Source organism: Triticum dicoccoides, chromosome 3A (assembly GCF_002162155.2).
Source record: "Triticum dicoccoides isolate Atlit2015 ecotype Zavitan chromosome 3A, WEW_v2.0, whole genome shotgun sequence".
NCBI classification, from domain to species: domain Eukaryota; kingdom Viridiplantae; phylum Streptophyta; class Magnoliopsida; order Poales; family Poaceae; genus Triticum; species Triticum dicoccoides.
Genome location: NC_041384.1, coordinates 2,575,849 through 2,593,539, shown reverse-complemented (window position 1 = coordinate 2,593,539; position 17,691 = coordinate 2,575,849). Strand labels below are relative to the sequence as shown.

Sequence of the window (17,691 nt, the reverse complement as noted above, 5' to 3'; positions counted from 1 at the left end):
TTATGACATGCACAATAGTGCAAGATGGCCTCGGTCCTTTCTAAACGAAGCAAAAATATTAATGATAGTTGCTTGATTTGATTTGACGATACTCAACAATAATAAAAGGAAATTTTGAAGGCAGGGAAATAAAAAGAAAGAGTTTTGCCTTCTTTTCTACGAGGAGATGGTCCGATGACGGTAAACATAAAATAGTTTTCTTATTGTACTTAGATATCATCATCTCTTATATGTTTTCTAGTTAGAATTTTGGTCCGGGTATGTGTAAGTTGACTGAATTATTTTAAGTACATATCAACGTCCGTATCCCTCTAAGCTAATATTCTTAACTCATCACACCCTTTCTCATAGAAAGAAAAGAAAATATTCTCGCCATCCCCCGTGAATCTCAACATGGCTCAAGGCATCAACTTAGACGTAACAAATCTTAGACAACATAGATTAAGCAAACCTTTTGAATTTAACCGTTGCATGACTGGAGGAATGTGAATATTTTACTTCTAGAGATAACACTAAAAATAACGTCACTTTTTACACAGGAAAACAATAGAAAAGGATCTTAATGTAGTGGGGCATATGATTCGATAAATTACATGTGAAAAGAGGTTCTAGCTACAAAAGAAAAAGATTATGTTGCATCCATGATATAATGTGGAGAGTGCTTGCTCTTCACTGTATAACATGTTTCTGTTGGCAATTCTAAATCACAGGCAGAGCTAAGAGTAGGTTGCCAACCTAGCACTCTAGATGCCTTAGTTGTGACAAGTAATGATGATGTTTGCAAGGAAATATGGGCAAAGGGTTAATTCTTGATTGTTTAATATATGAAAAGAAAACATTGTGTCAGCACGTCACCTACATCCTGGCCTAATTATTAGTTTCGTATCACCTTGCCTTTTTCGATAAGCGCCGTTTTATAGGTGAAAATAATGATTAGAGGGAGCACTTTTTTTTCATGTGTATAATGGGTTTTTACTGCAAAGTAGTATATTTTCATTTTAATAACTAACGTAGTAATCACAAACATGGTCTGAGATTTGTTTTTCTTAAATGGGGGTTTGTTACATGACATATACTCCCTCCATTTACTATAAAGATGTTCTAACTTTTTTGTAAATTAGATGTATGTACACAGGTTTTAGTGTGTTTGTTCACTCATTTTTGTCCATATGTACTTTGTATTGAAATATCCAAAATATTTTATAACAGTGAACGGAAGGTTTTTCCTATGGGTACATTCAAATTTGCAAATTGGGCAGCATTCTCTCATATATACATACGTACAGTACATACCAGAGATGTCTAGTGCATATAAACACACGCACACACACTAGCTAGTTAAATAGGAGAAAACGTACGTACGCGCTAGCTAAAGCTTAAGACTGAGATCAAGCTGCTTCTCGTCGCCGATCTCAGGATGAGCCGTTGCGGTGTTCGGCGGCCAGGGGTGGTCAGCAGCTGGGAGGTAGAGGCTGGCGCCCCTGTCCTTCCTGTGCGCGTTTTGGTGGCCGCCCAGCGCCTGTGACTTGAGGAACTTCTCGCAGAAGAGGCAGGAGAAGACCTTCCAACCGGCGCCAGCAGGAGGGCTAGAAACGGCATCTCCAGCAGCGTGAAGAGAGCGAGATGGAGCTGCTGGTGGTGGTAACGGTTGTGGCATGGTGCCCAGTGCCAGAGACAGGTCTAGAGAAGCAGGGGGAGCCTGAGCCTCCATCAGTCTGCCGAAGAAGAAGCTAGGGGAAGCTTGGCTGCTCGGTGCCACGGTGTATGGCTTTCACTCTAGCATAGACATAGCGAGCTGAGCTGAGGTGCGGCGCGGGAGGTTTATAGCCAGCTGCACGTAGATGGTGGGTACCTATAGCAGTGCTATGGCGCAGTGCTATGGCGCGCTATTTAAAACCTCTTCTAAACACTATAGCAGTGCTATGACGTGCTATTTAAAATGTTTATTCATGTGCTTGAACAAGTCTCATAGCGTAAGACCTATCTCGAACGCTATAGCGTGCTACTTAAGTTATTGCGGGTGGCACTCCCCATGAGCCATGGCCAGCGACGGAGGAACACGTAGCAGATACAACAGGGCGCGGCCAGGATCCATTGGTGGACATGGATGGATCGTGGCTACAGTTCGGTAGTGATCCATGCATGTCATGTCCGACCTGAGTGCATGATGGTTCAAGGAGTATCTGCATACAGTGATGGCTCATGGCAGGCAGCTAGATTGACGTTGCGCCAGTCACTGCACTGCTTGATGGATGCGTGAATGGAATCCTACCGCTTCCTATATCTGGGAGCCGCATTACTCATGGCGAGCAGCACTGCCTGCCTAGCTAGCGTCCAATAACAGAGGAACATTTGTACGTACGACAACGACGACAGACATCGTGATGTATATTTCCACTAGCCCAAGATTGTTTGCATGTGAGGAGCAAGCAAACACCAGACATGACAGAAAAGAAGCCGGCCGGTGCCGTCGATCAATCATGTCACACTCATTCAGATCATCGGGACCCGGGTGTCTCGTCTAGGCATCGCCAACAAACGCTTCACTTCGCTTGGGGCGCAGAACCGGAAGAAAACCAGTACGTTTGAAAAAAAAATGGGTACGGATGGTGGGGGTGCTCCTTCGATTGATTGTGTTAGGAGTATCGAATCGGAATAGATATTGCAACGAATATCGAATTGTATCACATAAATACAAAGATTAGCTGGGATGATATATTTGCATGCAAAAATAGAAACAACCGTGCTTCCTTGCCCCCTCATATTGGGCATAGATGTATATAAATAGTACTACCTCCGTAAACTAATATAAGAGCGTTTAGAATACTAAAGTAGTAATCTAAACACTCTTATATTAGTTTACAGAGGGAGTACACCCGAACAAAGATGGGGTACCTGTCATCGTTTCTTAGTCTGGTATAGACGATATAGACGAGGGGCAAACATAGCAATTTCTCCGTGGACAAGTATAGGAACCGTTCCCTTGCACCAATCATACTGTCGGTGCTTCTTCTCACGTGCTTCACTACCCATGTGCAGTGTAAGTTGATTTCTACTCCCTCTGTTCCATAATATAAGAACATTTTTGACACTAGTGTAGTTTCAAAAACATTCATATATTATGGGACGGAGGGAGTATTATATTTACTGACAGGTGTTTACGGCCCGCTTTTTTGAGTGATTGTCTATTTGTTTGTTTGTTCGTGAACTATATACTTTGTTTCTAAACAGAGATGGTAGAACAGCTCGACTGCTGCGGGATGGTAGAACAGCTCGAATTAGGGACGCTCTAAATGGCCCAACCAAGTTGGAAGCGGTTGGGTGGCTTCGTTTGTTTATTTCGTCCATTTTTATAGGGTTTTTTTTTCAAAATATTATAAATATAAATGTCTTTAAATTACTTTACTAAGTTTTGGAAGAAAAAAAGGCTGACTGTGTAATACAAAATTTTCACATAATGTAAATAATTGTTCAAGTAATTTCTAAATAAATTTAATTTTATGCAAAAAATCATTCATCATATTCTAAAAATGTACATGCGTCTCAAAAGTATGTTTGTGATTTTTTAAATGTTTATATATCATAAAAGTTTGCTCGCATAATTTCAAAAGAAATGTTTCACAGCAGTCAAATAAAGTTTTTGACATTTCAAAAACGCTCATAACACTTCAAAAACATCACATATTTTTTGAAGTATTCACGGCTTTTTTGAAAAATGCTTCATGCGTGTTGAAAAATTGTTAACCTCCTTCCGCCAATTATGAAGCTTCTAAGTGACAAGCAAATAAGTTTTATCAGAAAAATTGGGTTTGAGAGCTTCTTGTCCATGGAATATCTGGAGGTAAATAAGGGTCATATGCTATGGTTGGTTCATAAAGGCTCTTGAATCTGAAGGAGGCATATCAATTCTAGTGAGGTCGCATGTGAAGTTATTCCTTGGAATCCCTTCAGGTCCAATCCAGGTTGTGAGGGTCTTGATATAGATGATGCTCTCAATTATCCGCTCATAATAAAAGGAGAGCGTAGAATGTGAAAACGTTGTCATTTTTTATATTTTCAAGTCTTTTTTAGAAATGTCATGAACATATTTCAAAATGTTTGAATGAACTGCGTGTGCTATGGTTGGTTTTCTAGAAGTGTCCTCTTTTACATTTATGATCATTTTTTTAAGAAATGTTATGAACATATTTTGAAATATTTGAGTATTTTTGAAGTTCCATGAGAATTCTTTTTAATTGTATGAACATTTTAGTAAACTGCATGAACAAACTTTCGCATTCCATTAATATCCTTTTAATGCACCGTGAACATTTTTCAAAATTATGTAAAGTAAATTCCTATGTAGATATACATTTAAAATGTGAAAAAAACCACTCTCGCGGAAATGAGAGAAAACTGACCCAAAAATCAGAACATTTTTAGTACATGAGAAATCCAAAAAAATCAAAATGTAAAAACAGAAAGAAAATAATGAGCCAAGCGTAGAAGCAAATAAGAAGACACTAATCGACCAACCCTGTATATCTCACTACAAGTGATAAATAGACCCTCCAAGAAATAATGCTAACAAACACTTGGCTTGGGAGCGCCTATGTCTCGCCTGTTGTGAGATGGTAGAACCGCTCGACTTAGGGCCAGCCTAAATGGCCTGCCATAGTTGGAAGTGACTGGTTTGCTTTGTCCTTTTTTCATTTTGATATTTTATTATTTTTCAGAATGGTATCAATATACATATTTTTGTAATTACTTTACTAAGTTTAAAAAAAAAAGACTGACTGTGCATTAAAATAGGCCACATAATGTACATAATTGTTCATGTAATTTGTAAATAATCTTCATTTGATTAAAAAAATTGATTGTATTATAAAATGTACACACATTTAAAAAGTATGTTGGTGATATTAAAAAAAATTATGCAATGTAAAAAATCGCATAACTTTGGAAAAAATCACATGTAGATCACATCTCATCGCCGGCAGGTGCCAGAGCGAAGGCCTATTAGAGAAGAGACCTCCTCAATGCCGCCTTCATTCACCAGTGCACAGGTTTAGCCCGACCATTAGTTTTGTCGCAACGAGGAGATGAAGAAAGGACCGACAGGGCTAGGGACCAAACATCCATGGACCCTAATATGGATGGCGACCGACGCATGACATTTTTTCTTCAGAAACCGCCACCATTTGATCTCACGTCCAACTAAAACTGTGTGGAAAATGGCGTTTGTTTGCTATCCCAAACGGTTGCGAGTTAGCATTGCCCAGCATTCATAACCTACAACAGGAAGTAGTACCTGAGTAGTAGCATCATCAAGAGTGGAATATTCTTCCTCGCAAAAAAAAAAGAGAGAGTGGAATATTCTTGGCGTTACGCCTAGGCTAATAAGGCATTCCCTTGGGAGTGGAGTGTACGCCGGTGCGTTCCCCGTGCGACGGCGTCACGCGTCCTCACACCTGGCCACCCGCCGACGCGTGGGGCCAGCGCGACCCGCTCATAATCTAATCCGATCTACTAATGTAAACCTTCCATTTACGAATTATAAACCTCCCAATCTCTCGCCAGCGCTGCTGCTATTAAATAGTATTAATCAATCAATCCTCTTTGCAGTTTGCTTTTCTCCCATCCCCTCCTCCAACCCCACAACCAAACGCCGCCTCGAACCTTCCTTCCGCGAGCCAAGCGGCGGGGGTTCCGCGAACCGCGGAGGAGATGGGCGAGTACTGCGCCCCGGCGGCGGAGGGGGAGCGGCCGGTGGCGGTGTCCGTGCTGCCGGTGGCGGCGGCGGGCAGGTACCTGTACGGCGACTACGACCGCGGCTCCACCAAGCAGGTCTTCGACAACCTCCACGGCAACATCTCCCTCGACCCCGTGAGCGATTCCACTGCTTCCCCTTCCTCCTGCTCGCTCTTGTTTTGTTGCGGCGGCTCGGCTGGCTGCCTTATCGATTGGTTGGTTGTGGTTGCGTGGTTCGCTCCGGTGGTTTGGGCGAGCAATCCGTCGGTTTCGGGTTGGTCGGCGATTCGATTCGTTTCGGGCCTTAATCTCTGCCCGATTACCTGCTGTTTTTCCTCTTCAGATTTTCGGCTGTATGTTTGTGTTGTTGTGGCGTATCAACTGCTTATTACTAGCCAGGAAGTACTACTGCCCATGTGCCCTTCCGTTTTAAAATTCGGTGCCTGCGCCATGTGCCCGGCAGTGTTTAAAATACATTCGGTGGACCTTTTCCACGCTTGCTTGTGCTAATGTATCACCTGTTTGTGTTTCCTCCACCGGAGAATGGGAATATTGTTGTTGCCTGACCTGAGTATGACCTTGAGAGCGATGGGTATTATAATAGTTATTATGGGGTTAATAATTAAATAAACGTATTATGCTTTGATTGGCCTGTTTATCCATTATTAGTGCTTGGGCTGTAACGTGCGTCCCCCAAGTAATGGAACATGGAGCATGCTACTACCAGTTTAGTGATGATGCACCAAAAGGACTGTTTCAGCATTGCACTTCATGGCTATTTTTGGCTTGGCTACTCTTTGTACTCGTTTATTCTACCTCACTACAGTTACTGCTGTCTGGTGTAGCTGCTGCTCTGCTTATGGCAATTCGTAACGTCCGTCCTAATGTGTCTCCACTAACTAGGTCGTATTCAAGTTACATAATATTGGGTCCCTTTTACTTTCCACCATGGATATTAGTAATCTGCATACCGTTTTCACATTCCAGTATCCTGAATTTGAGTAACTCAGTTCTGATGGCACTAGCATTGGACCATCTTCAGTCTTGCAACCAATTAGTAACAGGATCTCATGCTGCATATATGTATATTCCTTTTATTTAAAACTTAAATGTGTTCAACCACTGAGGATTCTGTTGGGAGTTCTCTTGTGTCCTACAGTATTAAATGATCATTCATAACTGCCCTCATCTTCTTGCTGTTGGCCAAGTGGTTTTCCATTTTGAGCTTCAGTGCTCTGCCATGCGTTACAAGTAGAACACTGCACCTGCTGTTTCTTTTTATGAATGAATAATTGCTTTGTGTAACTTGGATGCGTGGTCAGTCATCAGTCAGTATATAATGATCACACTAATTGTCTATTTCATATATATGGAAAAATAGTTCTACTTTTATTACTAATTTAATTTTCTGTATGTCTACTGAGAAATAGAAGCTTTACATAATTTCTACTCCCAACTATTCATCATCTGTAATAAGAGTCACTTTCTCTGATAGTTTCTGTTCCTTAAGCTATTCACTTTTCTTCAATAACAATTACTTCCTCTGATGTGCAGTTGGCCCGTGAATTTGTGGATACAGAGGAATTTCAGAGGTGACTTGAGTTTTCCCAAATTATTGCTGCACATTTGCCTATTTAACTTTCTAGATGGCCTAATTATGTTTTCATTTCATCCAGGTTGCGGGATCTGAAACAGCTTGGTGAGTTTTCTTCCCTTGCTAGAGAAACCATATTGGGAACTTTGCATTCTGTCTTGCTGGGAGTGTCAGAAATCTAAATGGAGTCCCATATCCTACGTATTTGTGTGTGCTAGTGAACAGTGAAAGTGCTTTGCTACTTCAAATTTGTCAGGCGACCATGGACTTCTTTGTGCAACAGTGTTTACTGTATACTCCCTCCATCTCGATTTACTTGTCGCGGAAATGGATGAATCTAGACGTATTTTATTTATAGATGCATCCATTTCTGCGACAAGTAATTCCGGGCGGAGGGAGTACGATTTAGATGATCTTAAAAAAAATCAAAAATGAAGAGTGTTGTTGGCTTCTTTTATGGGCAATCCAACTCTGATGAAATTTACAGTGCATTGATGTTTGTGTAACATGCTCTGTATGCTTTTCAGGCCTTACATATCTGGTGTTTCCTGGGGCTGTCCACACACGTTTTGAACATTCATTAGGTGTTTATAGACTTGCTGGGGAGGCTATGAACAATCTTCAGAAGTACCAGGTTTGTACCATGGAGCACTGTCTTATATACTGGCAAGTGACAGTTTACTTATAATGCAGAAGCTTATGCATTTTTTTTCACTCAACAGGGAAACGAGCTTGGCATTGACCGCATTGATGTGCAAACTGTGAAACTTGCAGGTTGGTGTTCTCAACCGTGTCTCAACAAGTTTTGCTTGTTAATGATCTTTGTGATAATTCTGTTCAGGTCTCTTACATGACATTGGACATGGCCCCTTCAGTCATCTGTTTGAGCATGAGTTTCTTCCTCGTGTTCATCCAGGATCAACATGGTGATTCTCTTTTCCAACTCCAACATTTTGTTTTAGTTGTCAAGGTGCCACGCGTGTGAGCATATTAACATTGCATGGTTAATGATTATTCATCCACTTGTCTGTCTTTCCATATGCCTGTTAATCTTTTAAAGTTATCTGGAGATTTTGCTTTAACATTTTAATAAATAAAATCTCACTTGCTTATTCAGGTCCCATGAACATATGTCTGCACTGCTTCTGGACAGCATTGTTGATAAACACGCAATAGATATTGAACCTGATTATCTGAAAGTTATCAAGGTAAACTGCATTTCATATAAGAACTTGTGGTGGCACCAACTTAGTTATCATTCCAATTTTGAAGCGATTTTACTTACGTGTCATACAGAATTCAGTTCATTGTGCAACCTGCCATCTCTAGGTAGTACTGTTATAAAAATATGAAATGAAAAACCTGGAGCAGTCAGGCATGATGTTCATTTGTAGGGTATCCTGCATAGCTTGTAATAGTACAGCACAGTCTGCTGTTCTAAGTTATTAAATTCTTACCCTTCTCCTTCAAAAATTTCTACAGGAAATGATAGTTGCAAGCTCTGACGTCTCCACAGCAGAAGTATGTATATTGTTCTCTCCTGCTATTTTAATCACCCATTTCGATTGAAATAGATTGATTAAATGTAGATTGGTTCTTCACAGGGTGTGAAGGAGAAGCGTTTCCTTTACGACATTGTTGCTAATGGGCGCAACGGTATAGATGTTGACAAGTAAGGGCCTTCTTTGTATCGTGCTTCCAAATTTCGTATATAAGTCTACCATTATCTCTCTACCATCATCTGGTTATGGCATAACCTAGAGTAATGATGCAGGTTCGACTACATTGACCGTGATTGCAGAGCATGTGGTATTGGCAGCAATTTCCAGCACTGGAGGTATATTTTGCCATCAAACGTGCCAAATTTCTTTTGCCCAATTGTGCCCCTATGACCTAGTTGAGAATATGAACACAGGCATTCCAAGATCTGCACTGTTGGGCAAACTGACAATGCCAGATAATTACGTAGATCCGCAATGGAAGTTTAGGAATGTTAACATAATTGAGGATATGATTATGATGATGAAAGAATGTCAGATACACTGTTGGCAACGTTTATGTCCTGACAAGAATGCCAATGTGATTTTGTGATCATGAGTATTTGGAGAGAACTTGTCCATATCTTTGGCTAGACGTTGATCTCTTAGAAGATAATAAAATACAGAAAAGTAACACGGAAAACTTAGACCCTGTTCTTTCACGATGTTTTACTTTCCCTTTGATAAGATAGCGCTGTCTTGGTATTGCTTTTCAGTAGGTAAAAGTGTGTTTTCATATAATTAGCTGGTTCATACAGGGCCTTCTAAGATCAAACAAACATTATCTTTTCAAGCTTTTATGTGAGACATGCATTAATCATTGTGGCTGAACGTTTGAAATAGTTGTGCTGTGAAGGTGTTAAATTTGCGACTTGCCACCAAACTCAAGCTAATTGCTGTCTTGTCTTCTTTGGGGAAATTCACTTGAGGTCTTTTTAACATTTATTACCATGATAATTATCATACCATGTGGTTCATTGCCATTTTTCATGCAGGCTTTTAGAAGGTATGCGAGTGATGGGTGATGAAATATGCTACCCTGCCAAAGACTGTAGGTCTACTATATAACAGACATCTATTTCAGTTTGACCCATTGCCATTTTTTTTCTGTAAGTATCTAATACGTGACCTGGTATACTCCACTTGGAATTACAGATCTGAGCATCCATAAATTGTTCACAACACGTGCTGATCTGCATCGGACTGTCTATACCCATGCCAAAGTAAAGGTACATGTTCTTTATACTCAGGGTTTTCCAACTCCAGCACAGTATTGCCTTATTTACATTACAAAATATCATGGTTACATCAAGAGAAAACCCATAAGTAAGTCCATACGACTGTGTTACATTACACTGAGACTTCCTGTCAACAGTGTTAACTGTTGTCGTATAGGGTATTGTAGAAGATAATCATAGTAGGGTTTTTAGATGAAGCTCTCAAAGGTCTCATGTTTAAATGAAATGATTGTGCTGTCGTGATCTCATTTTTGGATGTACTTAAGTTGCTTCACCAATTTATACTGATAAATGTGTATGCACCAAAAATCTGCACTCCTGTATATTGCCTCTTCTTTATGTATGTCCTTTAAGTTGCATCACCAATTATAATGTTAGCTATTATGCCTGCAAAAACACGTTGCCAGTTCCAGTTATCTGCAGTCTCCTGTGCATTGCTTTCTTTCTATATAAATGGAACTGTTTCTAACAGTCTTCAATCGTTATAGGCTGTTGAACTGATGCTTGTGGATGCACTTGTTGAAGCTAATGAATACTTGGGAATATCTTTGCATGCAGATGATCCAGAGGACTTTTGGAAGGTTTGGTGTCAGATAATGTTATTTTAGTTACATTAATGTTTCTTTTGTTGGTCTATCCCTCTTACTTGTACAACTCTGGGATTTCCAGTTAGATGACACAATCGTCAAAAGCATCGAAACTGCTCCCAACGATGAACTGAAGAAAGCAAAGGAAATCATTCAACGTATCCGCCGAAGGGAGCTCTACAAGGTAGCAGTTCTTTCCAGTCGTAATACTGTTCTATTATTTTGTCTCCTCTTCTGTTACATGCTTCTCAGTTCTCACAGCTATTTGTGCTCAAACTGTGGATCTTACGGTTATGCACGTGCAATATTATTTGAATGTTTTTCAATGTGTAGCTCGATATGACAGGTAACTCGGTATCCTGTTGAATGTTTCGAGCAACTGTTACCGGTTTCTGCGTGTCGATTCAGTCAAGGTTTTGCTTATAGTGTTATTTGTGTGTCTTGCGTTGAGTTGGCAGATACAGTGACTGGTTTTGCTTTATAAGTGAGTTGGTGCCTCTTAAAATTAATAATGGGAAGGTGTTTAGGTGAGTGTAGCGCTGGATGACTATAGTAACGTCCATACATGTTATTACTATTTTTCTTTTAGGAACATTTTTGGGGTGTGATAATTTTGCAATATTGCACTAGATTACTTGACTTTTCACGCCAAGGCGATTCTAATATTGTTCTGTACCATACTTACGTTATGAGCAGCATCTCATGTTATGATGTGGTCTTGCATGTGTTGATTCAGTTAAATTTTCTTTTGAGTTGCAGTTCTGCAATCAATATTCTGTTCCAAAGGATAAACTGGACCATTTCAAGAATATAACTGCACAGGACATAGTTTGCTCACAGGTTCATGTCTCCCCTCTTGACTCATTTTGCGTCGGTTGCTACTATCTGACCTCCCTGAAACTAACTATGCAAGCTCTCTGTTTCTAATTTTCCCTGTGTGTCTTCAGATAACTTCAAAGGTGCTGCTTAAGGAGGAAGACGTGGCGGTCAGCAATGTGAAGATTGACTTGACGCGTGGGAAGGACAACCCGCTGGAAAGGTTTTTGATGCTTTTACATCCATGAGTCCCAGCCTGTTATTTATCTTCCAAGCTCTACTTCTAACTAGTCGCCCCTTTTCCCCCTTTTATAAACGCATAATGGCGGCCGTTCCACAGCATCAAGTTCTTCAAGGTATGTACAAACCCTCCTTCCTATCTTGGATATGTATGGTTGTTATTATGCCTTGGCAATGGTCTAAGTAGAATTGTGGTGACGCCAGGATTTCGGATGCGAAGAGAAGTTCCCGATCACGGACGAACGCGTCAGCCACCTGCTGCCTGTGTGCAACCAGGACAGGATCGTGAGGGTGTACGCCAAGAAGCCGGAGCTGGTAAGTGAAGAAGAAGACATGCAGGCAGTTGCTACTAGCGCGCGTACACAGACACACTGGTTCCATTTTGATTGAATAACCTGAAAACCTTGGTGGTGGGTGGCAGGTGGACGCGGTGTCGGAGGCGTTTGAGAACCTGCAGATGAGGATGTACGGGGAGAAGACGCAGGTGCATGACACGCCCACCAAGAAGAAGCGCAGGTTCAACTAGCTCTAGCTGCGGCGTACCACAGGCAGGCAGGCAGAGTAGGAAACGAAACAAACGACATGGAAGGTGGACATATACATATATACTACTACTACTTACTAGAGTCAGTTGGTTTTAGCTAGGAAGTCGGTCTGCGTAGGGAAGGGAAGGACGACACACTCACTGGTGAATTGTACGGTTTTGATGCACGGAAAAGGGGGGGAATTTTACTCTGGGCGGCATATGTAGGTGCTGACTGACACAGGATGGCTACCAGGTGCATTGTGATTTTGGCATGCACTCCCTCCCCTGTTACCCTATGCTTACCCTTACCACCTATATGCATGATGATGATGACGACATTGCTACCAGTTACACAATGGTGAATATATATCACACACATAGAATCTCTTTCAGCTAAGAGGCTATTTTTGTTCTTCTGCTTGAATTTAAAAGAAATTTGATCCTCTGCCATCTATCAGTCTGTACAAAATTTCATCTCACCCTCACAATTCTTCTTTCGAGATTCGAGGATAATTTATACTATACACTGTCTGTGGAAGGGGCAGTCCGTGCATACGCATGCGGGAGTCGGTCATGCAACGCTACCCGCTAACATTTCTCCTTTCGAGATTCGAGGATAATTTAGACTATACACTGTCCGTGGAACACTACTAGAAAAAAGGCTATAGATGGGATTGACATTAATGGCGCACCAGACAAGCGGTGCGCCATTAGTATATACTAATGGCGCACCACCTTCTGATACGCCATTAGAGTTGAAACTACTAATGGCGCACCTGGCCCCGGGTGCGCCATTAGTATCAAAAAAAAATTTAACTAGTGCACTTGTCCAAACATATACTAATGGCGCATCCAGACACAGTGCGCCATTATTAGTTGTAATGGCGCACCTGCCGGAAAGTGCGCCATTAATGTTGTTTTTTTTATTATATTTTTTATTCCCTTTTTTGCAAAACTACTAATGGCACACCACCAGGAGGTGCGCCATTAGTAACCTGGATTACTAATGGCGCATTTAGAGTTGGTGCGCCATTAGTAAATGGGCAGCAACAAGATATTTTGGACAGCCTCTCCTACCCACACTCACTTTCTCCCCACTTCATTCTCTCCACCTCCTCCTTGTCTCGGGTGCCTCCTCTTTTTCACCTCATTTCCACCATAGATTCATTCAATTTAAGTGCTAAATTACCTTGTTTTGATAGGTAAGTAAGGGGAGAAGCTATATTTATGTTATTCTCCCTACAACAATGTGCACATGCACTTTTTATGGCCTAGCTAGATCTATGTATGTTCGTGGTGTTGCATATGTTTGTGGTGTTGCATATGTGTTTGTGTTTGGAGGTGTACCGGTATTTGAAATTCGATAGTTGCTAATATTTTGCCGGAATGTTGATTCATTTCCGTTTCGGCGAGAATTTTGGCATTAAGCATTATTTTTGGTCCTATTTTTAGGGAAAGTCATGCCAAATTTTTTCTTGGTTCTAAAATATCGTTTTGCTCTACCCCGCAGGCGACCATGGTCCGCATGATGACCGAAGGCATCGTGAATAGGTTTTTGAGGTCCGCGAAGGCCGAGATGCTTCAAAAGAACGAGACGAAGATAAGATGTCCGTGTCGAAGATGCAAGCTGAAGAGCCTTATTGCGGACCCGGAATCCGGGCAGGTGCGGGACCACCTGCTCTTGCGTGGTTTCATGGATGGCTATCGGTGGCAAGGTGACGAAGATGACTACGAAGTCGTCCATGGGGGCCGGGCAAGAAATGAGGAAGGGCAGCAAGACAACCACCGCGGCTCGGGCGGGCGAGAAGACAAAGAATCCCCAGGAGATGATCACGACGGTGATGCTGTACACAGTCATCATGTAGAAGATGCAGGACATGATGATGAGGAAGATGCCGGAGCAGTCGACGGGCATGATCATGAAGATGATGATGCCGGCGGAGCGGACGACGCTGGACCATCGATGGGCTGGGTGCAGAACCCTCATATTCAAGAGCTGCCTCTCAAGCAGACGGATAACGCAAGAGCTGCCGCCCGAGAGAAAGCCAAGATGGATCAACTTGAGTTAGACGCGGTTACTCCATTGTATGAAGGATGCAGGCCCGAGGATACCCGCCTGAAAGTAACGCTCATGGCTCTGGAGATGAAGGTAAAACACAAAATGACTGACGCATGCTTCGACGAGAACATGTCATTCTGGCACGAACGTCTTCCCGAGGGGAACAAGTGCCCGACCAGTTTGGAGGAGGCGAAGAAAATCGTGTGTCCTCTAGATTTACCGCACGTGAAATACCATGTGTGCATGAACAATTGCATCATTTATCGGGACGAGCACGCGGAGTCTACCATATGTCCGGTGTGCGGCGTCACTCGATACAAGAAGAGGAAGAAAGCTCCTCGAAAAATGGTGTGGTACTTTCCGATCACTCCTCGTCTGCAGCGGTATTTCGCGGACCCTAAGGTAGCAAAGCTCCTGCGTTGGCACGCGGATAGGGAGGAGAAGAAGCGAGAAGATGAAGCAAATGATCCGGAGATAGATAAAAAAGACAAGATGCTGAGTCACCCTAAGGATGCGAGCCAGTGGCAAGCGTTGAACTTCGAAGACCCAGAATTTGGGAACGATCCAAGGAACATCGTGCTGGGCGCGAGCACCGATGGAGTCAATCCGTTCGGCAGCCAGAGAAGCACACATAGCACCTGGCCTATGTTTGTGTGGATGTACAACCTTCCCCCTGGTTATGCATGAAGAGGAAGTACATTCACATGAGTATGCTAATTGAAGGACCGAAACAACTAGGGAACGACATCAATCTGTATCTGGGGCTGCTGAAAGAGGAGCTTGACATGTTGTGGAAAACGCCAGCCAATACGTGGGACGCCGCAGAAAAAGAATATTTCCCTATGAGAGCCGCGCTGCTCACGACGGTGCACGACTATCTCGGTTACGGATATGTCGCGGGGCAGGTGGTCCACGGATTTTCTGGATGCGTCAGGTGCATGGATGACACAACGTATCGCCAGCTAGATAGAGATCCCGGGTCTTCGAAAACCGTGTTCATGGGACATCGAAGGTGGCTTCGCGACGATGAGCCGTGGAAAAAACGCAAGGATCTGTTCGATGGTGAAACCGAACCCCGAGGACGCCCGCGTACGAGGAGCGGCGAGGAAATAGACGAGCTGTTGAAAAATTGGAAAGACTGCCCACTGCCGGGAAAGAAGCAAAAGGCGCCAGAGCCGGGAAAGAAGCGAAAGGCGCCAGAGCCGCTGCTGAAGGTATGGAAAACGAGGTCTGTTTTCTGGGACTTGCCGTACTGGAAGATCCACCGTGTGCCTCACAGCCTTGATGTCATGCATATCACGAAGAACGTGTGCGAGAGTCTGCTTGGTACCCTGCTCAACATGCCAGAGAGGACCAAAGATGGGCCGAAAGCAAGGGCAGACTTGAAATCAATGGGCATTAGGCAGAAGCTTCATGCTACATATGATGATCATGATGATGATGATGATGAGGCGAAGCAGGACATGGAAAGTCGTCGCAAAGGCAAGAAGGCCAAGAAGACCGGAAATGACTACCCTCCCGCGTGCTTCACTCTAAGTCAGGAGGAGATCGAGCAGTTTTTCACCTGCCTCGTAGGAGTAAAACTTCCTTACGGTTACGCGGGGAAGATAAGCAGATACCTAGACCTAGCGAAGCTGAAGTTCAGAGAGATGAAGTCTCACGACTGTCACGTGCTGATGACGCGGATACTTCCAGTTGCAATCCGTGGGATCATGGACGCGCACGTCCGTGAAACCCTATTTGGCCTATGCAACTTTTTCGACGTCATCTTTCGGAAGTCTGTTGGCGTGAGGCAACTCAGAAGGCTACAGGAAGAGATCGTGGTGATACTATGCGAGCTTGAGATGTACTTCCCGCCCGCATTCTTCAACGTTATGGTGCATCTGCTGGTCCATATCGTGGATGATATCATCCAACTCAGGCCGACGTTCCTGCACAGCATGATGCCATTCGAAAGGATGAATGGTGTCATCAAAGGATACGTTCGCAACATGTCACGTCCAGAGGGAAGCATAGCCAGGGGCTTTCTGACCGAAGAGTGCATCTCCTACTGCACGAATTATCTAGGCATCGAGAACCCCGTTGGTCTGCCCGTCAACAGGCACCTCGGCAGGCTCGCTGGATGGGGTCACCGTGAGGTTCGTCGCGAAATGCATGTCGACTTCGAGGGTCGACTCGCCGACTTTGAAAGAGCAAACCTAGTCGCGCTACAACACATAGACGTGGTCGATCCTTGGGTGGTACAACACAAAACCTTTATTAAGAAGACGTACAATGACCGAGGCCAACAGAGGACGGACGGATATATACTCAAAGAGCACAACTCATGTTTCACGCGTTGGTTCAAGCAGAAGCTTCTGTCGTACCCTTTACATGAGGATTCTTCCGCGGAAGAACAACTCATATTCGCCTTGTCACAGGGCGCCGAGCACAACCTGATGACCTATGAGGCGTACGATATCAACGGCTACACATTCTACACCGAGGCCAAGGACATGAAGAGCGATGGTTATCAGAACTCCGGGGTAACGATGGAATCCTACACCGATAACGACAAGGACATATACTACGGAAGGATCGAGGAGATCTGGGAGCTGAGCTACGCTGGAGAGAAGGTCCCAATGTTCCGTGTCAGATGGGCCAAGAGCGTCCTAAAAGAAGACCGGTATTTCACCACCATGGTTATACCCGAAGCCAAATCCAAAACCGCGGGCGGAAACGTCACCGCGAAAAATGAGCCATGGGTACTGGCTTCCCAAGTGGACCAATGCTTCTTCATTACCGACCCGTCAAAGCCCAGTCGTGTTGTCATGAGGAGAGGCAAAAGGAAGATCATCGGAATGGATGGAGTAGCCAATGAGCAAGACTTCGACAAGTACGGCGACCCGAGGATCGAACATGACGACGATGATGAAGTAGCAGCATACACCACAAGAAGAAGCAGGACCACCCTACCTAAAGGACGTCCGTTCCACAGAAGAACTCCATTTGCAAAAAAGAAGGGCAAGAAGATTGTGAACAGATAGCTAGCTAAGATCGATTGTATTTAAATCGTAGCCTTCATTTCTCGATTGTATTTCATGGGCACTTTTTGAACTATCATGAATATTTTTAAATTTCATGGACACTCGATCTCGATCCCCCTCCATCTCGATCGCTATCCCACCTCGCCAGATCCGGTCCCCCTCGCCGCCGAGCACCCCCCGGTCCACCGGCCGCCGTCGCCGACCCCCCGCACCCTCGATTCCCCTACTCAACCGCCGCCGCCGACCCCCCGCACCCCTCCCCTACTCAACCGCCGCCGCCGACCCCCCGCACCCCGCGCACCCTCCCCCGCTCCACCGGCATTACTGTTTGATGATA

At 43.6% G+C, this 17,691-nt stretch overlaps 1 protein-coding gene across 1 annotated transcript; it reads left to right on the top strand.

Moving 5' to 3' along the window:
- Window positions 1–5,607: 5,607 nt before the first annotated feature.
- On the top strand, window positions 5,608–12,681 carry LOC119266588 (deoxynucleoside triphosphate triphosphohydrolase SAMHD1 homolog). Its single transcript, XM_037547822.1, has 19 exons — window positions 5,608–5,865; window positions 7,285–7,322; window positions 7,407–7,429; window positions 7,852–7,958; window positions 8,047–8,098; window positions 8,166–8,250; window positions 8,442–8,532; window positions 8,807–8,845; window positions 8,929–8,996; window positions 9,099–9,161; window positions 9,858–9,913; window positions 10,018–10,091; window positions 10,589–10,681; window positions 10,770–10,871; window positions 11,447–11,527; window positions 11,635–11,726; window positions 11,844–11,859; window positions 11,948–12,058; window positions 12,165–12,681. Exons 1-19 carry the CDS (start codon window positions 5,707–5,709, stop codon window positions 12,267–12,269), a joined length of 1,455 nt encoding a protein of 484 aa, XP_037403719.1. The 5' UTR covers window positions 5,608–5,706; the 3' UTR covers window positions 12,270–12,681.
- Window positions 12,682–17,691: the final 5,010 nt, after the last annotated feature.

Bases quoted from the DNA above. Each gene is read 5' to 3' on its own strand.
- LOC119266588 (XM_037547822.1), top strand. From the start codon at position 5,707: ATGGGCGAGTACTGCGCCCCGGCGGCGGAGGGGGAGCGGCCGGTGGCG. The intron at 8,099-8,165 runs GTTGGTGTTCTC...AATTCTGTTCAG, and splicing joins GCAAACTGTGAAACTTGCAG to GTCTCTTACATGACATTGGA. The intron at 8,846-8,928 runs GTATGTATATTG...GGTTCTTCACAG, and splicing joins CTGACGTCTCCACAGCAGAA to GGTGTGAAGGAGAAGCGTTT.